General features: G+C 33.7%; 2 protein-coding genes across 2 annotated transcripts; one reads left to right on the top strand and one right to left on the bottom strand.

Annotated features, from left to right (window-relative positions):
* Positions 1-531: 531 nt before the first annotated feature.
* Positions 532-7,659, bottom strand: LOC133183208 (arrestin domain-containing protein 17-like). Its single transcript, XM_061318155.1, has 7 exons — positions 7,033-7,659; positions 5,963-6,097; positions 5,600-5,844; positions 3,515-3,703; positions 2,101-2,277; positions 1,505-1,607; positions 532-1,400 (listed from the first exon to the last, which is right to left on the bottom strand). Exons 1-7 carry the CDS (start codon positions 7,145-7,147, stop codon positions 1,114-1,116), a joined length of 1,251 nt encoding a protein of 416 aa, XP_061174139.1. The 5' UTR covers positions 7,148-7,659; the 3' UTR covers positions 532-1,113.
* Positions 7,660-12,433: 4,774 nt separating this feature from the next.
* Positions 12,434-15,881, top strand: LOC133181497 (uncharacterized). The gene is made up of 2 exons (XM_061315988.1): positions 12,434-12,575; positions 13,271-15,881. Exons 1-2 carry the CDS (start codon positions 12,511-12,513, stop codon positions 15,879-15,881), a joined length of 2,676 nt encoding a protein of 891 aa, XP_061171972.1. The 5' UTR covers positions 12,434-12,510.
* The last annotated feature ends 7,063 nt before the right edge of the window (positions 15,882-22,944 follow it).

Raw genomic sequence — 22,944 nt, 5'->3', positions numbered from 1 at the left:
AGACAAAAATATATACCGAAACAAGATATCATGACACATTTCGGTGACATGTATTAGGTAAATGATATTTCGGGCCTGATATCCAAGAGGGGTCCGGAAGTGACTTACCTTCTCTATTTATAATACCGCGGGTATGATTTTTTAGTAAAACGTTAATTCTGCGTTATTTTTTTGGATTTTTCTTATGGAATACATTGTAAATGTGTACTAGAAGAATAATTTATGAAAAAATTACATAAAAATATTTTTTGACCTGTGGGGCATATTTGGGGGGGGGGGGGGTCCTGTCCACAAGTACCTGTGGAATTAAGAGAGTTGTATCTACCAAAAATGAAACGTATTCCTCTTTTATCATACCTTGTTAAGTTCCATTTATTATATTGGGAATGAAATATTTCTTTTGTGTAGAATCTTACAATTAAAAAAATGTACTGTCTTACAACTCACGGGTCTGTTCAGTGATCATTTCCAAACAGGCTAAGATGTAATTTGATAAAATACCTGGGAAAGTCCTAGACTTTATTCTCCTCAACACAAGCACACAACAGATGTCACAATCACAACAAGGTAGTCCACTTTACTTACACCTGGTTCACAATTAATAAATGGAATCAAAAATAGTTCTATACATCGCCCAGCGATTGTCTCAAAGAGAGGGAATCTTTTACAAATGTGTACAAAACATTAAACATCTTAATCAGGGACACATACAGTACAACAATAAGACACTTGGACTTGATGGAGTCAAATAAAATGTGATTATTTTCTCTGGAGATTCGTTGCATTAACAGCAAATGTGTGTCCATGAATCTACAGGGAAATATACCTTAGAACTAAAATAATGGTTAAAGCATTAAAAATCTTTCTGAACAAAGATGTAAAGCAAGTGTACAGAATGAAAGACCGTTAAAGGGCCATGGTTTTAGTGTTAATGTGTAAATACATGTCGTAAAATTGTAGAATAGCATGTCCAGCATGCAGAGACTGTGCACAGCGAGATCTCAGATGACCAAGCATCTGCCAAGCAATAAGAAGGATCTTTGGCAAGTAAAGCAATCATTTGGCATTGAAGAGCGGTTTTGCATTCACCCATTCTGGTTCGCAATTTCTTTTCTATGCACGCGATTCCATAACAATTTCGTCTGACTTGAGCTTCAACAGATGCTTAGATTGATCTTTGCTTTCTTTTTCAGCCTTTAACTTTTCTTTCTCTTTTCTGCGTTTTAATCCGGGGCTCTGGCGTAGTTTGACTAAAATGTCCCTTTCTCTTCTCGGATCTTTCATGTCCTCAAAGTATTTGTATTTTGGTTTAACATCTTCTTCCTCCGTTTCCGCTTTAGTGCATCCATAAATGTAACACTCTGTTACAGTTTTGTCGGTCATAAGCGGAGGTTCACTGACTGCAGAAACACATTAATATACATTGTGAAAATTACACGTCTTAACAAAAAAGAATCTGTCTTGACAATTATTCCTTTCTTCAAAATTAGTTTGTAATATTTACCTTTGTATGTGATTTTTGAGAATTCAAGATGTGGATCGGGCACAGTGGCTATTATGATAGGAACCCCAGCGTAAAGCACAGAGTCAGCAAAGCTTGCCTCAACCTAAATAATGAATAAGACAAACATTGACAATTAAGCAATTGTTAAAATTATTATAAAAAACCAAATAAAACTTTTGGAAGAATGAAGGAAATGGTATACATGTACATGATCTTTGAAAAAGAAAATTCTTTTTTTTTTTATTTTGTCAACGTTTTGTGAATCATAACCATGACTTTAGAATCTGAGGTACCTTCAATATGAGATCATATTCAAAAACTCTCAGTGTAGGTGGGGATAACATCTAAACTGGGTTTATTAGTAGATCGATAAAATGGGACAATAAAAATCAAAAATTTTAAAATGTTACTTCAAGCTTACAAGAAATTTTTGTTTGTTTGTTTGTTTTGGGGTGTGTGGGATGAAAATCTGAGGGCGCTTGATAATTTATGCACAAACGACTTGAGTTACTGGGGGAGAATATGAGCTCCATAATATTTCTGTGATATTGTCTGTGAAAACGTATCTTCTGATGTTTGTAAGCATTAGACCTTACCGCAATACAGTACCGGACATCGAGCACCTTACACATGTGGAGCCGGGAGGGACACATGGAAGGGATCCGGAGGGGGTAGTCTCGCCAGGTTTTGTGCTGCCCTGGACGAAGACTCTCACAAATCTTGTGGTCTTTTAGGAGCAGTGTCCGGGTATGAACTCCTCCATATGATATGATCTAAAAAGATAAGTATAAATGTATAACTGGTCTCGTACAGTAAGCTTTCCCCTCTAAAATCTGTCCTCCCGGAAACTGGTTATGTAGTAACCCCCCCCCCCGAAAATTTGCTCTAGAGTAGAAATTAGGAATCCCCTCACAAAAAAATACAATAGAGTATGATTTTCCCAAGGAAATTCAAACGCCAGATTCAGTTTTCTGGAGGGGTATCCTGCTCTGTTAAATAGTTATATAGAGAGTGCGATTTCTCCTAAAGCCGATTCCACCATTTTAAAGCGAAACTGATGTTCGGAAAAATGATACCTTTCCGTCTCTCTGTCTGTGGTAACATGGCATATTTAAATGTTTTGTTAGTTTGCCTTTCTTTTTTTTTTTGGGGGGGGGGGGGGGAGGATGAGGGTAAAAACATGTTTTTTAAACTTCGTTTTGATTGTTTGTTTTGTATTTGTTACTTGTTTTGTTTTGTTTTTTCCCTCTCAAGATCGAATGACTCGAATCAAATGCTCACATGGAATGGAACCGATCAATGTTGTAAAGTTTCGAGTTTTTAAAAAAGAATCTTTTTCTACATATCGACCCATAGTTAAAAGAAACTGGGTCGGTAGAGGGCAAATAACTGTAGATTGAAAACTGTACATATCTTGTCCCCGGGACTTATAAGACCACAATCGGGGATTAAAGTTTTACATTGCTGTATATAGGAAAAAAATCCTAAGAACAGCAGGGTCATGATTTGGCATATGACTATGCAAGCATCCCTAGAGAGTGCAGTTTTAATTTTCTTCAAATCATGGCCCCAAGAGTAGGGCCATAATCGCCATCTTGGATCTTAATATTTCGGGGGACCTCGACTCACAAGATTTGAATCTATACATGTACAGCTGTATCTTCATTTTTCCTACCGATTGCGGATTGAATCTACGTTGAGAAAAATTGATTGAATTTTCCGTCTGCCGATTTGCACATGCCATTTTAAAAATGGAGCGATCCAAAATTTAATGTTCTTGATACCTAGCAGTAACACAAATAAAAACGAAATTAACATAAGTAGAAAATTCTCACTATCTTAAACAGAGATCATGAAGCCCCGAATTACTGAGTATATAAGAAAAGTATAGAAAACAGAAGTTTGGCGCGGATTTTATTTACTTTACGAGCATATTAGAGTTGGCAACTTTTATAATGAACACACCCCATCCTGAAACCAACCCCAGTGCTTCTTATCTTTGTTTGTTACCTGCTTAAGTTGAAGACTGACAGCACCAGATTTTCGTATAGACATGTTATGCACAACAATTTCTGTCCGCAGATTTTCTCCGGAAACATAAGCCCGTTTTGGCAGGGTAATAGAACAAGACACGTGACCTGGTCTGCAACAAACCGTGTGGACTGCTTTTTCTGCGTAGTCCTCTAGAGGATGTGGTGTCTAAAGTCAGATGGTTAAAAAAGGTAATTAAACACTGACAACAGGAGAGATGTTTTAATTATATGATATAATACAGAGGATACAAGAAAGAAATAATAAGATATTATAAGCAAAATGACCATTTTTCTCAATTGTTTGTTTGCTTGATTTGAAATTTCAAATAGATTGCTTAGAATATTTTTATGAGAGAGAATTTTCCACGGAGAGATTTTGTAATATGAAGATGTTCAGCTAAAATACATGTACAGTGGTGATGCATTTGAATGTTTTATTTCTCACGTTTCTTTTTTAATTATAAGGTATATTAGTAATACATGATAACCTCAAAAATATAAGGTTGTTCACATTGGATCATATGTAGAATTTTTTTCTTTTTATTTTTTTGGGGGGTGGGGGGTATATATTTTGACAAACTGCAATTTAACTGTTCCTTGTGTTTATGGAATAAACCATCTTCGCTAGTCAAGGGTGACGATTTGCTCCTCTCCTCTGTTATTTTACACATGGATAAATGGTGTTTATTCTGCTCATTTGAATATCGGCCATATTGGAGCTATAATGGCGGCAGATTCCATGAAAGTTTATATAGAGAAAATATTTTTAAAAATTCAAAAATTTTTATCTACTAAATATTTCGAATAAAGTTCTTCCGACATTTTGGATTTTTTTTTAAATATCTTCTACCGGAAGTGATAGGATTGTTGATACCAAAGTGAAAGTTGCGACCGCCTTTTTGATTTGAAAATTCGAAGCGAGAGTATGTACTTGTTTTGTTGAAGGAAAGAGCACAGAACTGGCGTATAAATTTGTCATTTTTGATGATGAAATGTAAGTGTTTATTGCAAGTTAACGAAGTTCTTCCTCTAGCATCTGCTAATAGGTATAGTAGAGAGCCTATTTTTATAATATATATTTATCATTTCGTGATTAGTTACGACCGTCCTTTTAATTTGAAAATGGCAATTTTGTGTATCATTGTGCACCTACTTATTGCTAAAAATAACTGGTATCATGATGTTGTAACAACATCATGATACCAGTTATTTTTAGTTATATGGGTAGAATTTTGTGTGATTACGTTAACAATTTGTTACGTAATCACACAAAATTCTACCCATATAACTATGACCCAGACAGAGGCATTGAAGAAAAAAACCGAAATGAACCGGGCTTGCAGAGTTTAATATCAAAATTTAAAGAAATGGAAAATTTAGAGTTTATGCAGGACCTTATGAATATTAATGAGAAGTAATGTACATGTAAATCACGTGGTATCAATCGCATGAATAAATTGCTAACCATTTCTCCATTTGAACTTTGGACACACAAAAAAAATTATTTCAAGTTGTTTTATCATGGCTATAATGCAAATTTTACTTTTGAAAGAATCCTTTGATAAGAAGAAAGTGTTTTTGGCAATTCGAACGCAACTTCCTGTCAACTCCTGGCGTGAATGATCTCAAAATATATAAAAATAAGCTAATATTGACATTCGTATACTGTCCGTTTTTCCCTATGTATGGTTCGTGCTGTTTGCCATTTTAAAACTGGAGTTTGTTCTTGAGCAACAGACAAGCAATTATTTACTATGTCAATCTTAATAACTGTGACATGATAAGGCTATATTTCTACAATTATGATCAAAAGATCTGCGCAGTTAAAACTACACTGAAATACGTAGCTATTCTTCATGCAATTACTTCCTCATTCTTTTGAAAATTTCTCATACTGAGAGTAGACAATCAATGTACTTAAGATTTACCTTTTTTAGCTGTTACATTCACCACGGCGTACATGTAGTTATGTTCTGATTTTTTATATTATTATTATTATTTAGTGAGGTGCATGAGTATAAATACAAATGATATTCCAACCATAGAGATCGGAAAAAATTACCGAGTTAGCTGATGAATCACCGGGCTCTCTACTTGGATCAAATTCCCGTAGTACGTTAATCGTGCGCCGAGTACTGATACATTCCCCGTTGTACCGAATAATAATCCCCTGAACAGTGTACCGAACATGTGCATCTGGACCTTCAAAGGAACAGGGTACTCCCTCCGGAACTTTATATTGAAATGGAAACATGTGGCGCCCTCTCTGTAGAACCTCTCTTCCTTCCCATCGGCTTTGTTCATTTACTATGATGAGTAATCAGAAAAGATAGAAAAATTTCAACAATGACAGAATTTAAATAATAAATATCCATTTTTCACGTGAATAAAGAAAACTATTTTTTAAAAATAATGTAGAATTCACCTCTTCCCCACAAACAGAACCTATCGTCAAAGTATATTTCTTCCTTTTCATGTTCAATGTCCGTTTTATATGTTTCCCGCTGCACACTTTCACTCCATTTGGCGCGGGCTGCTCCCCTAAATCGAACTTCTACTCCTTCAAAACATAAAAGACACGTGGTTCTTCAATAAAGTGCACACTCGTACATTGTTTACTATTATACCACCACTGACAATAAGTCGGACTTCTAGCTTATGGTGCTTTATAGCTTGCCAAAAAAAAGCAGAAGGAAAACCATTACATAGTACATATATACAGTGTATTTATAAAACAATGAAAACCATTTTTCCCCTAAATCGTCAGTTCATTTTCAGGTATAAATCCTGATAACAAAAGGACGGCGTTATTGAACTTACAAATTATTAGTTTTTGTTCGTATTTTTTTAAGTGCAAGCATTTAACAATTCTTATTTGATTTTTTCATATATTTTTCCAATTCAAATTTGCAATTAACATTTATAACGAATCTGTCCTGCATGTACTTATTTAAAATCGTAAGAAAATGATTCCCGATTCCTCAAGTGAACTTTTATCAAAGAATGTCAATGATTCATTGAACAGATATCATAAAACCAATATCAATGTGCACAGGGTCGGGGTTTTCATATAGCTGTAGAAGATCTGATCGAAACCCCAGCAGACTCGAACACCTAATGAAGTTATCTGTTAAATGCCTGTATTTGAGCAATAACAGTACAAAAGGGACTTGGCCATATCCTCATAAACTTAATTTCCTTATCTGGTGACAAAGAACGTTGATGTAATTGATTTTTTTATTTAACGTAAGAGGTGCCAAGAACCATATCAAAAGGAGTCAGGCAAAGGAACAGGACTCTTGTGATTTTCCAGCACGGCATCAATCCATTTTCATGTTATAAAATAAAAATCAATTATACACTCATCTGTGTTAACAAGATTTTTTATGTTTAAATTTTATCTGTAATGAATCCACTTAAATGTGAGTGGATATAAAACCTACCCGCTAACCACACCCTATACGAGCCGTCATCATTAGGTTATGGAGGACTTACCTGCAATGATAATAGGCACACCGATATGGACAACTAGTGCTCCCTTCACTCTGTGTCCAGAGAAATAAACCGTGTTAGCTCCCTCCAAGTGCAAGTCAATAGCAGTCACAGCCATGGTCCGGTTATAGCGACTTGGTCAATATTTACATCAGTCATTTTTGTCAGACCCTGTACTCTGAGACGAACAGAGAGAGAACATCTTCATCTGAGCTTTATCGATCCGAGCGGATGCGTATTTGTAAAAATGTCAACAGCAGTCCGTGTTCCCTTTTTCCCAGTACATGTGATAAATCCAGAGAACTGAGTCCATAATATCTACTGCCGCTGTCTTCTTATGAAGGACATTTTTCACAAGCGTTCGATTTTTGCCATGAAACCTAATGAATGCTATGAACAGACGCTGAGCGCCATATTGGAAATCGTCGATCGATAGATTTGTCCTTCGATGAATTGTTAATTTCTGTTATTATCCTTTAAAAGACAGTCTAATCCCATTAAGTCCGTGTACCTCTGTTCATAGCTTCATGATTATATAATAGATTTACAGCAGACGTCTACTGCTGCTGCTGCACAAATGAAAACTAAATGACATCGATAATTGTGAAATTAATGAATGAGATCTCGATTGTTTTTCTATCGATTTTACTCTACGTTAGAAATGTTTGGATATGCGTGTCTTAGCTGCGTGACACGAGTTCATTTGAGCATCGTAAAAATACATGTGTTTAAAAATAATTTACGGAGTGATTACAGAGAATTCCCCTTTCGAGCGTAAGACAGTGTCAACACAAATCCCATATAAACAAAATATAATAATATCCATCATCCTGTCCGAGTTTTTATTTTCAAAGCAATATTAGTACGAGGAAAATTACCATTCAAATACAATTGTACAAGAACTACTTCTCTGTACTCCATCTGGGGATATTAAACCTCACTTTTTTTGTATATTTTGAAATATGCATAATGAAAATGTGGAATAAAAGATTTTTTCATCCTAAAATAAAATATTAAAAAATCTTTGTTCTGAAAACACTTATTGATAATATTCAAAAGAATCAAAAAATGTAATTTAAACATAAACACGGAGAAAAATACACCAGGGATTATTTAGTGTAACGGACACTGATAACAAAAGGAACATATCCAAACTATAGAATTTTTTTTCCTTATACATGTATATGATTTTTTAACTACATTTTTTTGTTTACTTGTTATCTGGAAAGAATTACATGAACAGGGTGACAGTTATCCTGTATCAATACCACACGCACAGTTGTAACCATTGGAATTTCTACCTTCAAACAAATATAAATAGATTCTTAATTTCACTGATATGACAAGCAATACAGTTTTACAGACCCACTTCAACGGCGAGACTAAAATTATAAATTAGCAAAGACAATCTTCTTTAACAGGAAATAATAGCAGACATGTGATCTACATGTAAAAAGTTGGTGTTGCTGCAATTAAAAAAGCCAAGTTAATGAGGGTTTGCATATACATGATTTGTTTCACTGTAACTTTAATTTCACACTATACAGAGAATATCAATTGTTGGTGTATATATATATATATATATATATATATATATATATATATATATATATATATATATATATATATATATATATATATATATATATATACATGTATATATATATATATATATATTTTAAAAAAAGGGGCATTGATTTTTCTAACTCTATGTATATAAACAAAAATAATAAATAGTAAAACCAATATAAATAACAAATACTAAAATGTGTTATCAAATAGACCTAAGTAAACACGGATGAGACTAAAGTCATGAAAAAAGGATACTTTGATTTGATTTGATCATATATTGTAATTTATACATGTATATATATATATATATATATATATATTTTAAAAAAAGGGGCATTGATTTTTCTAATTGTAAAATATTTCAAATTCAAATAACAAATCAAGTAAAGAAATATAGTCTCTACTTTACTGTGAAAAAGGACGTTAAGAGGGTGAGAAACCAGGAAAACCTACTGTATATTTTTTGTATAAAGAAAATTTTACCATCGAAACGTATATGCTTATAAAATCTATTGAATTCAGAAAAACTGTATAATTATTCCGAGTAAATGCACATGACCTAAGAAAGAGGTACATGAAGATATGAATTTGAGGGGAAAATCCCCCAGAAAGAAATAAATGGTATAATATAATGCAGATACTTTGTATACACTATATATAAATTTGCGAATGATATGCGTTTGATCTCCCTATATGCTGCATCTACATAAAGTTAGTAGTTATTTCATGTTGCTTAATGCGCATCATTCCTTTCCATTAATTGTCCTTTTTGTCAACTCTTTTCCTCTGAATGATTCTGCTCCGTTTGATTTTCAACTTATTAAACTCAAACAAGTATTAGAATCGAAAATGAACCTATGCTAAATAGTTATAGTTAAAGGAATAAACTTAAGTTATATATCGCGAAAGTTTTACAGGTTTAGAGCCATTCTATGTAATAATTTACAATATTTAATTACAAATTAAAATTATCAATAATAATAATATTATTTACAATGATTTTAATGCATAATGGTACAGGAACCTTCTGTAATATACAATATTGTAAACACTAATTTAATGCTGAAAATGGAATTAGGTAAAAAACAAACAAACAATTATTTAATGCCTGAACAGTCAATAGACCAGAAAATTTTTCCTTTGGTGCAGGGAACAGCTCAATGTGTTCTATTGCCCTCGATCGGCCGTTGGCCTCGGGCAATAGAACACACTGAGCTGTTCCCTGCACCTCGGGAAAAATATTCTGATCTATTGACTGCTCAGGCATTAAATAATTATATATTATATAGGAGCTGTGGCACGCATAGTCTCAAAATTTCTCCAAACTCTCCAAAAAATTGGTTGCTATGTGATTCAAAGAAGTTGAAAATCTCATTTTTTCAAACTTTCCCGGCTTTTCATATAGCATTTAAGACACATAAAAACCAAATTTTATTTGATACATGTTTCTAGTGTCTTCTTGTTATATTGGACAAAGTTTCATCAAAATCGGTGCCCATGCGTGCCAAAACGTTTAAGGTTCATTTATACTCTGATAAGAGAGATAACTCTTAATGGGGTAAATGTCTATTATTCCTTTATAAATTTGTCAAGTTCAAATGTCTTTTTAATTTAATTTTGCCCCGCAAGCTACAATATCATTGTTTGTATTTCACTTATAAAATACATTTTTTTTTAAAAAAATCATATGAATTAAAGTAACATTTAATCTGAGTGAACAGAGGGTTTATGTACGGTACCTTAAATGGTTACAGACAATATCTCTTAAGATATTGCGTTATGATTCGTTTTTCTTTTCTTTAATTTCATTTAACTATATCTTCTTTTTTATTTCAAATACAGATTTTTTACCAACATAGTAAGATACATAGATATTAGAATGCAAAGTATAGATTTATATGAACAGAAACGCATACAAGACCGTGTTTGTGAGATTACAAAAGTAACAAATACAGGAAAAAGAGAGGGAAAAACCATAAGTTATGAATGCGAGAACAACATCATGACAACTACTGATACCGGCGTTTATTGTTTTTTGATACCCCCCCCCCCCCTAACTAGATTCTAACAAAAATTGTCAAACTGTACATGTTAAAGAGACTGGGGGGTTGTGGCCATTTTTAGACTATATTGATCTCCTTTAGAAGAAGAGCTCCATATGAAGATATAGAAAATGATCAAATTTTAAAACTAAAATTTTTGAAATTTTTCTTTGCCAAATGATAGTTGACAGCTTAAGATATCATATCTAAAAAAAATTAAGTTAAATCTGGTGGTTAATTTGTTGACCCCCCAGCCTCCTTAAGTTTATTTCTTATTTTAGCTTAAAGTAATGCCGCATGACTACAATTTTACTCCTCGTCATTTGTAGATCAAAAAATCTTATATAAGTTATTTTCTGTCATATCCTGCTTATGCAAGTTATTGATGTAACCTTGTAAACATCGCCTGCAAAAAGAAATCGAAGATTTATCTTTCTTTCTTTGTTTTGTATGGAAACATTACGTTATTGTTAAGTAACTGGGCCCCGTTTTACAAAAGATCTTACAACTAAGACCAAAATGTAATTTTGCATATAACTTTCTTTTATACATAAGTATGAAACTAAAGTTTTAATATTTTTAAAAAGAATTTAGTATGATATATCTATACAGGCAATTTCTAATAAAATCATTAATTTTGTAAGATTTTACAATTACCTAAGTTTTTGGTCTTAGTCGTACGTTCTTTAGTAAAACACGGATTTGGCGTTTTGGTCCAACTGCCTTACATTGCCACAAGCAATCTGATTAAAATCAGATCCTTTGATCCACTCACATAGATCGCTACACAAGGATCTGATCCTTGTGTAGCGATCTATGTGAGCGGATCAAAGGATCTGATTTTAATCAGATTGCCACATGGTACGACATCAAGCTATTAACAGGTATAGTAGATGTGCTTACATTAAGAGAATGTCGTAACTAAACATGTAGTGGTTATGGCGCCATATTTATGCCAACCAGATAATTTTTGCCAAAATAAAATATCAAGTCTTGTCAAGATAACTATCCCGTCTGGTTTAGTCGACAGCGTTTACTTATCTATCTCTAGTCAAGATAATTTATCACATTTTATTGCTATAGCTATATCGACATGATGAGATAATTTATCACATTTTATTGCTATAGCTATATCGACATGATGAGATAATTTATCACATTTTATTGCTATAGCTATATCGACATGATGAGATAATTTATCACATTTTATTGCTATAGCTATATCCACATGATGAGATAATTTATCTTGATTCAGAACTACTAGTATATTGTTGCATTGACAAGTACTGCCAGTCCGTGACCAGCTGGTGAACACCAACAATTTAGCCTAAATGCGAGTGATTTAATTGAATTATTTACAAATCGGTGGCACTTCAAAATTAAATGGAAATATGAAAAGGAAGAGGAATTTGTAAAATATATATATATATATATATATATATATATATATATATATATATATATATATATATATATATATATATATATATATGTGTGTGTGTGTGTGTGTGTGTGTGTGTGTGTGTGTGTGAGGGTGTGTGTGTGAGGGTGTGAGTGTGAGGGTGTGTGGGTGTGGGTGTGTGTGTGGGTGTGTATGTATGTATGTATATATATATATATATAGGGCATTTTCGTACCATCTTATATGTACATGACAGAGGCTACCCGAAAGCGCACAGGCTCGCTCTAATAATCTAATTTTAAACCGTGACGTTTAAACACAAAGATTGCACCACAGGCCGGCAATGTAAATGAAAACTATTTAAACGGACAGAACAACAATTCTTTTTCTAACACAGGCGGAATCACCGACATAAGCAACATCAACAAAGAAGTAAAACACTATATACAACTGACTTCTTTCAAAATGGTGCATAAAACAACAAAGTGTGGAGTTCACTCAGGGAATACCCTGCGTGCGTCACACAGCAAGTAAGTTTTGTTAATGATGTAGACTGGTAGATCAAATAAAGTAAGGCCTAGATAAAGTAAAACAAAAAAAAATATGAAAAAATATTTTTAAAAAAATACAGAAATTGAGAGAATAAATGTTTATAAAAAGTAACATACAGATGTAAATTTTCAAAATTTACATAAGCTTAGAAATAGAGTTTTGTGAAAGACTTGGCACTGCTTAAATTATTGCAGCAAATGGTGGAATCTCCATTTTAGATATTCTTTACGTTTTCATTAAAGCTTCGAGTAAGCACACGGAAAGTATTTTGTATATCAAGAAAATGTATTAAATTACTTAATACATACCAAGTTAAATAAGACTTGAAATGCAAGTGGGCTTTTTCTGGAAGGGGAGGGGGGGGGGGGCAGGGGGTATGTCCAAATAAAACACCTCGCAGCTAGGGAACTGAATGTGCATTCAAATGCAAGGAAACTTTGCTAGTTCTTTGGGGGGGGGGGGGGCTGTTGAGGGAATTTTCAATATCCTTTACATTTTTTTGAACCATTCATTTACAAAGTACAGGCCATTAGTAAACGGCTTGTGATTTAATGTTAATGAGCGACTGGGAATTGGGAAATTCAAACTATTTATTGATAGGTTTTGATACCTGTACATGTATAAAATTATCCAAATGAATAGTAACTATAATTATTTTTCCGTCTTCTTCCAGATATACCAAGACGTATAGAAAACAGTCCTGTCTTGTAAGAAAAGTTAAGAATTCCACTAATCTTCGCCTTCTACAGGACTTTGGCATTGCCACTGACGACGTGGCCTACTCCCTCAGTAAAAAAGGTCGCTGGGTCCTGCCTACAGTCCTCAAGGAACACATACTCCTCGGGGGATTCAGCGAGGAAGGGCCTAAAGTTCAACTCACCGAAAAACACAAACTAAGAAAAACAGCCAACTGCCTGGGATTTTATGCTTCTAAAGGACCAACCAGAAAAGCTGTACCATCTAAAAAGCGGTATTTCAATGTTTCAAGTGTGAAGAAAGAACCCCAGTTGCCTAGTAAGGAAAAAGAGAAAGTAACAGAAGATAAAGCAGTCAATGAATGTTTGGAACCCGAAATAAATGTTGAAATTTTCCTACCAACTCCGATCACAAGCTCTCTCACTCACAACCAAAAATACATCAGACCGCTTCACGATACCGATGTACAACTCAGTACAAAGAAACAGAAAGGAAAACGGAGACATTGTATGCAGTTAAAGTTTGACGTGGTAGATAGCTACGAAGATGATATTTGGGAAGAGGACGAGGAGATTGATGGTTACGATGATGACCTCTTTCAAGCCGAGTATCAGCGACCCCAGAGTTTCTTTACAGCTGCTGATGTTCTCAAATCAGCACAAAAAACCAAACAGATCTTTGAGAAGTCGACCAAAAAAATGAACCATAAACACAGCGAGGATGTGAGAAACAAAAAAGGCAAACTTGTGTATGTCGACGAACCTAATCCCACATCAGAACCGACGTGTAATAAAACAATCGGAATAGATTTTTTATATTCTAGACAACCGCAACAAATAATGGTTCCCAAGAAAGTGGTTTTGCCAAACGCAGAGACAAGACCCGAATTCTTGAAATTCAGATCTGGTAAAATGTATATGGAATGTAAGACATTTCCTCGTTCTTTCATCATAAACATAACAGATGAGGTAAAATCTATGATGAAACAGCACATCCGAATGATGTACAAGGCATTCTTGATGGACATAACTACAATCCTGATTTTCACTCATGATGTTTACAAAGCTTCCTTGGACGGAGAAGAGATATTCGATGTATACATGAATGTTAATATTGACTCAGAAACTATAGAGTTAGAAACCCTTTTTGATTACTATGCTGGGTCATTGGAATCTGTAATTAGCCAGGCTGTATCTCAAATCAAGTTTTATACGCAAGAACAATTTGCAAGGCCTAAAGTCTACCTAAAAGGAGAAAGTGAGACGGCATATAATGCTTTAAATTCGTGTTTGCTCCAAGGAGCGTCCACTTTAACTGAAGAAGATGCTTTTACTGAAGCTGTATTGAGTACCATAGAAAGATATGAAGTAAACAAACACTTGGATGTGGGATGTAAGTCTTTTCCACCAGAAACATGTTACATCTGCTTTGAGGCAATGAACGAGAACAGACCAGGAATCGCGATGGAGCGCTGCGGCCATTGGTTTTGTAGAAGTTGCTGGAGAGAACATCTAAAGCAACAAAATTTTTCCAAGCTTCTGTGCCCTGAATTTGATTGTGAGAAAGAAGTGGACTTCACACTTATTTTACAAGTTTTGAACATTACCGATGTCCGGAAATACTTGATTCGGCAGAAGGAAAATTTAGCACGGAGTCAGTGCAAATACTGTCCAAACGAAAAATGTGGTCGTGTCATCTCAGCATCTTTAACTAATATTAATCACACCAATACCACATGCGAATGTGGAACCGAATTTTGTTCCAATTGCTTCAAGTTTCCTCATTGGCCTGCTACATGTGAAACATCCCAAGAATATTGGAATTTTTTGAGGGGAAAGGGAATTGATATAGAATTCAGTATTGATGATATTTCATCCACCGAGCTCCAGGTGCGGGGAAAAAATTGTCCGAATTGCAATCAATTTATTGAGAAACAGGGTGGGTGTTTCTCGGTGGTATGTGTTTGTGGCATTTGCTTCTGTTGGGGATGTCGTGGAATTTTTAGAGTAAATCATCAAGTTAGTGATCTCTGTCATCGTGAGAAACATGGAGACCTTCATCGTACAACTAAAAAATACATTGCTGCAGATCTACTCCTTCCAATGAAAATGAAAAAGGAACCGAAACTCATTCAAGTTGCTGTAAATCAACGTGTAGGAAGAGCACACTCGAGAACATTACTTATGAAAAGTAAAACTCATTCTGTGCGTCTCAAAATTCGAACTCTTGGACTGAAATCGTCATTAAAAATTGCAGGCTTATTGGCAGGATACAAGTCAAAAGAGAACAGCCTTTTGTCCAAAGTCCATGGTTTTCTACAAGATATGATTAAGCTCTACCTTGAGATTCGCCATCTTGCCGAATATACTGCCGTCTCAGCAGTTCACGAGAACGGTCGGTCACAGAAACTCTCTAACTCCTTTATTGAGCACATGGATGATTTAGCGTCACAAATTTACACCGAATTTCAGAGTGATGTCAATGATTATGTTCCTAGTCTGATACACCGAATGCTAATCATCAGGGAGCACTGTTTACATACCGTGTCAGAACTAGTCAAATTTATAAAAGATAAGAATCTTGATTAGCAGCTTTCTATTCTTCTGAATGGGTGTTATATTGCTCATCAGTTTTAGGTAAGTCCAACTCGAAAGGCGTCATTTTTAGTAATTTTTACAATGGATTGAAAATGTATAATGATCATAATCAGAGAATAAAACAATTATCACAGATCTTGTTCTAACCATTTTGCATTAATAGCATGTCTTAATGGTTTTGATTTCAACTACATTTACCTCTGAAAATGTTGTTTTTATACATACATTGTAGCATGTACTATTCATACAGTGATTATATGATATACACACTTTATAATTTAGTTTATATTTTAATTATTAACTAACACCAGGAGAGGCACTTGTAAATAATCAGAACTTGTTTTCGATCCTTTTGTGCATCACAATAAAATATGTTCAACTCAATATAGTTTTTCTCTTTTAAGTAGTTAAAAAATGCAATTCTTTAGTTAAAGAGTGTTAGATTGAGATTCAGAATCTGCAGCATGAAGATAATACAAATTCAATTATCTGTGAGTAGTGATGCGTTATTTCATAAAAATGTATTTATTACTATTTGTATTTTATGCCCCCGTAATCGAAGATTCGGGGGTATATAGTTTTTGCCCTGTCCGTCCGTCTGTCTGTTTGTCCGCAAAATCTTTAACATTGTCAATCACTTTTGATTGGTTGGATATATGGCTTTCATATTTCACATGTATATTCCTTGTGACAATACCTTCCTTTCGGTACCAACATATTTGACTTTGACCTACTTTAGCAAAAATTTACCCAACTTTAACTTTGGCCATAACTTTCAAACAGTTGGTGCTAGGGCTTTCATACTTCACACGTGTATTCATCGTGAACAGACCTTTCCATGGGTTTAAATATTTTTTACCTTTACCTTAGAGTTTGACCCACTTTAAAAAAAATTTAATCTTGACCATAACTTTTCAACAGTTAGCACTAGAGCTTTCATATTTCACAGGTATATTCCTTGTGACATGACCCTCCTTTGGATACCAACAATTTTGACCTTTACCTGGTGTTTGACCTACTTTTGAAAAAGCATCCACATCATTTTTTTTTTTCAACAAGATGTGTTTGCCCCCGTATGGCAGCTTAAGGCGAAGATTAAAGTTTCTCAAATGCAAGTCAAACTCCAAGGTCTCGAGATCAAACATGTTACCCAAAGAAAGGATTTGTGTCATTGGATTTACCTGGTAAATACAAAAGTCCAAGCACCAACCGTTCAAAAGCTATCGTCAAGGTTAATGTTTTCTAAAACTGGGTCAAACTCCAAGGTCAAAATTAATAGTGCACAGGGGAAGGCCTTGTCATAAGAAAGAAACTTGCAAAACATATAAGCCCTAGCACCAACTGTTCAAACGTTATGGCAAAGGTTAAAGTTTTTCAAAAGTATGCTGATTCTACACAAGTATTCCAAAGTTGATAATGAAAAGATGTTTGAGTTTCTGATTGACATTTCAACGTAGTTATTGGAGTTCGTCTTCCAACAATCTTTTGGAATTCCCATGGGTAATAATTGTACCCCATTATGAGCAGACCTGTTTTGTATTCATATGAAGCATGGCCTTCCATTCCATGTTTAGATATATGGACGATAGGGCTGGGTATCGGTTGGGAATTTCGTATTGCGATATTTTAAACTGTATTGCAATATTTTTAATAACAGTTAAAATGCTCTTTTCTCATTTTATTAACCTCCATTTATAAGCAGAATGTATAAAACTTTTATAAATATGTTGTAAAAAAGTTCTAGTTGACTTCACTTAAACGAAATACAACCATACAACAGAAACCTTTACTGTTTGGTACCCTTTGGCACGATTGAAAACGTTTCTGACATCTCAAATTTCATATTTTTCTTTATAAATCTAAAGACCAAGCATTTTGCCGGTATATCGGTACTGGAAAACGTATCGAAATGCGATATTTTTTGTTAACGAACCGCAATATACCGGAATATCGATATTATTGCACAGCCCTAATGGACGACACTATCATTTTTACGTTGATTCGATATATCCCTTTAAACTCTAAACAAGACCCACCGAGTCTGACACGTCTGAATCACAGTTTACTAGAGAAAGACGTAAATGATAATCTAACAACTTTATGATAAACGTGACTTCAATTTTTCCATCGTCAACTTCCCTTATTTATGTAGCAATTATCACCTGCATATTGAATTTATGTCTCCCAGCTGATTTGATATGCAAGAGCATAATCTACATACGAATTATTTCTAAAAGGAGGCAAGCTATTGACAAATAAGTTGACGATACAAGGATATATAGTCTCCTATAGTCAACATTTTACAAATTCTCTGGTCGATACAATGACAATGTTAGCAAATACAATCTAAGTTGAATGCTGACTGGCGTTTTTCATACAAATTGTAATGCATTTATTTTTACACTGAATTGTCTACAGATTTTTCCGTGTGACTGGTCGACAGGGGATGTTTACTCCTCCATGGCACATAAATCCACCTCACGTGTTTGCTCTGCTCCCCCTTTGTATAGTTCAAATGAACTTCAGAGCTTCTCAATACAATTATTTCATCAAACCTTTTACTTTTCCAATATCTCCTATTCCCTGTGTCAAATTTTCTTCATATCATGGTCAGACATAAAATGCAATGCTGAAATAATAAGCACCACTTCATACCTCGTGCTGTTTTCCTTTTGAATCTATTGCTATAGTTGTTGATGGAAACTAATGTTTAGAGTTAAACTTTTTTGTGAAATTTCGAGCAGAGGGTCATTACCCCTTTAATACAAGTGGGCAAACCATGAATTTTTGACCTGACCTTGTTACTAAAATAAGACAGCCAATTTCAACTGATATGATACTTAGAGATATTGTCTTCTTGATTGTGTGTTTCATGAATTTTTAAATACAATAAGGGAAGAATCCATCCTTAACTTACAGATGTTTTTTTTTTTTTTTTTTTTTTTTTTTTTTTTTTTTTGCCAACTTTGGTTAATATTGGTTCTCAAAAAGAAGTAGAAAATGTAAAAAGTTTACAGAAGGACGCCAGACAACAGGTGATCAGAAAAGCTCACTTGAGCTTTCAGCTCCTGTGACCTAAAAGAAAAGGTTCAGAAGAGGGAAGAAATTGTCTTTTATTTAAAATTAAAATCATTCAAATCACTCAGATTAATACTCAGCAAAAAATAAATAAATAAATAAATAAATAAATAAAAATTCTGATTTATCAGTTAAATCAAATCTTTTCTTAAAAAAAAGACAACAAAAACAGTGGCAATATCCATTGAATTCAATATTACGCATGTAAATCTAGAATGAACCATCTTTAAATATATTTCTTCTTTATGCGTCTTACAACAATTCTTGCAATAACTCAGTATACTTGATTTTGACTTGTCTCTATCTTACATGAAATACAAACAATGAAATTGAGTGCAATTGAACATACATGAAAGCTTGAACATGGAGCTTCTGTATATCATAGAAAATTAATGCCAATTTATGAACTAACAGAAGAAATGGACTTCGTAGAAAATTGGAAAAAAATGTACATAAGGATCTGAATTTTCAATTGTACTTCTGATGGCCAATACAATGTAACTGATATTAAAGTTCCTCCCGATACTGAAATTCCATTTATTAAATTTTAATATAAAATATATTTAAAGAAAAAATGGCAATATACATATATTCCTAAAATTTTAAATTTTGAATTTTCTGGTGCTATTGGTATGTTTTGTAAACATATAAAACAAATGAAAAACTATACAACTGAGTAAAATAACTAGTTCAAAATTTTGTTCATTAATATGTTGTTTTTTAATGATTAAAAATTGAAGATGCTTTCTAAAGAAAGAAAGAAAATAAATTGTATTTTTGTATATCTTTCAAAATATCAACCTGAAATAAACACTTCCCATTTTCCCTACATAGTTTTGTGTTTGCTGCATATAGTGGAGGGGACCCTCCAGTGATTTCCCCCCATCATTTCTCAAATATTAAGCACAGTAAAGTACTCTAAGAACATGTTTTAAGAAAAATGGGAGTTGCATCCCTGAGACCGACATGAGTATTACTTGACATAAAAAAAGATGTCTGCATGACTTCACAAAAATCTAACTAGAACTGTCCAAAAGGGACAAATACCCCCCGCTGGGTTTTTCAGAGAAGGTACCAAATCACTAATGTTTTCTAGATGTGAGAGGTGTTCACAATGTGCTTAAACATTTAGAGTGAAAATTTAATTACTCATTATTATATTTTTTTTAATGAATGAAACTAAGGTGCAGCCTAATAAAACATCAATACTAGTATTTACAGTGTTTTTAATTACACTGAAAAAATAGTTTGCAACTATCTGTCATCTTTGTGAGACATGACACTCTGCAAATTGATTGTTGAAAAAAAATATCATAATTAATTATACAAAATCAAATTGATCTTAATACCTTTATATCAAACTCATTTTAAAAATAAAAGGCTGGTTCCAGTAACTAAGTATTTTGACAGACATAAATTACAATTTAGAGACTTAGACAACAGAGATCTTTATTTCTTTCTGCCCAATTCCCAGGAGATATAGATAAGAACTGCTTGATCAGAGATGCCCTAACAGCTTCCCACACTGAACTCATTAGTTAATCTTTAACTGGATGCATGTCCACTCATTACTCCCAAGGGACAAATGGATTTACACTATCTGCTGTGTAATGTAAAAACTGTTTTTAATACTTTGTGATTTTTTTTGTACAGATGTTCTAGATTCTATGTCTCAAACCTTAGACATGAACCCAAAATGACTAAGTCAATAAAAATGAAAAAAAAACACCTGTAAAATGCAGAAAAATTATCAAATAATGTTGAAAATACCAGGTGCACATCTTCATATGGTAAATAATAAATGTACAAATTTTCATACAAATCTATGCAATAGTCTCTGGGAACAGATCAGGACAAAACCACATAATAAAAATGAAAAAAACACCCGTAAAATGCAAAAAAAAATTATCCAATCATGATGAAAATACCAGGTGCACACCTTCATATGGCGAAGAATAAGTGAACAAATTTTCAGACAAATCCTTGCAACAGTTTCCAAGAAATGGTCCGGACAAAATCTCGTCTACAGACAGACGGACAGACAGACAGTCGGACAAGCTGATTGCAATATACCCCCCCCCCCCCCTAAACTTCGTTTGCAGGGGGTATAATTAGCCCTTTCATGATAATTGCAGTATTGCTTTACAGGGCAAATTGATAGTTTGAGAAAGGTTTAGTATGAAAGCCTTTAAAATTGACATAATAAAATCAGTTGATACTATTTTCAGTACACTAGCATTTAAACATTCTAAAAAGCACTACTGTAACAGTGCATGCACTACTGCTACTACTACCAACTACAAAACAGAACAAAACAAAATGTGTTTGTGAAACACTGATGCCCCCGTATGGCAGTTCAAGGCCAAGGTTAAAGTTTTTCAGATGTAGTTCAAACTGCAAGGTCAAGCGTTCAAAAATGTTGATACACTGATATATGAAAGTCCTAGCAGCCAAAAGATATGGGCCTAGGTTAAAGTTTCAGACCTGTTTACCCAAATTGTTGTCTCTCAGTATTTTTCATTAGATTTGTCAGTGAGATTTGGCATTTGCCCGTAAGATTTCACTTTTCATCGACTGTACGTATATTACTAGAAAACAACTATATTTCTGATTACCAAAACATGGTTTAATAACAAAGCAAAACATCATACACTGCTCTCTTTTGAGTGATTTCTGTCATTTGTTTGAAAATTTTCTCTTCTTTAGCGATTAAAAAGCGTCAAACTGAGACAGATAACGAAAACTAATTGCTAAAATTCATATGAACGAATTTCCGTATTTTCGTTATAGCAAAACGTAAGACGTATTTTCGACTGAAAATCCGTACAAAATACGGCGAAATCGTAAGAGTGAACAGGTCTGAAGTTTTTCAAAGTAGGTAAAACTCAAATGTCAAGGTCAAAAGGTAAAAAATGTTGGTACCCAAAGAACGGTCTTGTCATAAGGAATACACATGTGAAATATGAAAGCCCTAGCAGCAACCATTTAAAAAATTATGGGGAAGGTTATAGTTTTTACAGACATATTGACAGACAGACCAAAAATTATATGTTCCCGAATGTTTGATTATGGGGGCATAAAAAAAACCCCTTATTTACACGACTTTCTTCACCCTAAAAATACCCATGCACAATTTTTATGACCAAAAACTTTCTTCTTTAATACTGTTTATTAAAATAATTCATATTTAGTGTATCAAAAATCTATAGGCACTTTTTATAAAGAAAAAAATCTAGATCTTGACCTTAATATTTTTTTCCCTAAAATTAAATATAGAAACAAAATAAAGGATTTCTTATGTAAGGTGATTTTCTTCCCTTCAGAATACTGTAGATTCCTAAATATACGCGAGGAATAAATAATCGCGTAATTATGCGAGAAGCACCACTCGCGAAATAAAATTACACGCTTTTATTTTGATGGTGCTTTAATGTAGGTTAAATCTCTAGATAAATCACCCATTCGCGAATTATTTTTCTCGCGAATTGACGCCCTTGGGCCATTTCGCGATATTAAGTACTCGCGTAAAATAAGGAATCTACAGTAATACTAGCACTAAAACATTCTCAAAAGCACTACTGATGGATGCACTACCACTACTACTACTGTTATGATGCATGCACTACTTAGTACTACTAAAACTACTTCTACAAAATAGCCTCTTATGTGCCTCTACTAATAAATCTTATCAAAACTAAAACTCAACACTCCATGAAACATGCATCTCTCAATATCAATGAGTTTAGAGTAAAATTAAACATGCAAAAAACAAAATCAAAACCAAATGGACCATGGATAGCAATGGTTATCTGAGTCACAATGCTTTGACTTCAAGGGCAATTCAGTATGCAATGAGGCCCCTTATTGTGGCCCTAACCTTGACCAGAGGTTAATGCCATCAACAAATTTAAAACAGCATAAATATTAATGCCTCTATTAATTTAAGAATAGGATTGTTAATTTTAAGGATGTTTAT

Source organism: Saccostrea echinata, unplaced genomic scaffold (assembly GCF_033153115.1).
Source record: "Saccostrea echinata isolate AGI-Se365-2 ecotype Australia unplaced genomic scaffold, CSIRO_AGI_Sech_v1 ptg000009l, whole genome shotgun sequence".
Taxonomy (NCBI): domain Eukaryota; kingdom Metazoa; phylum Mollusca; class Bivalvia; order Ostreida; family Ostreidae; genus Saccostrea; species Saccostrea echinata.
This window is presented reverse-complemented; position numbering and strand designations above follow the sequence as displayed.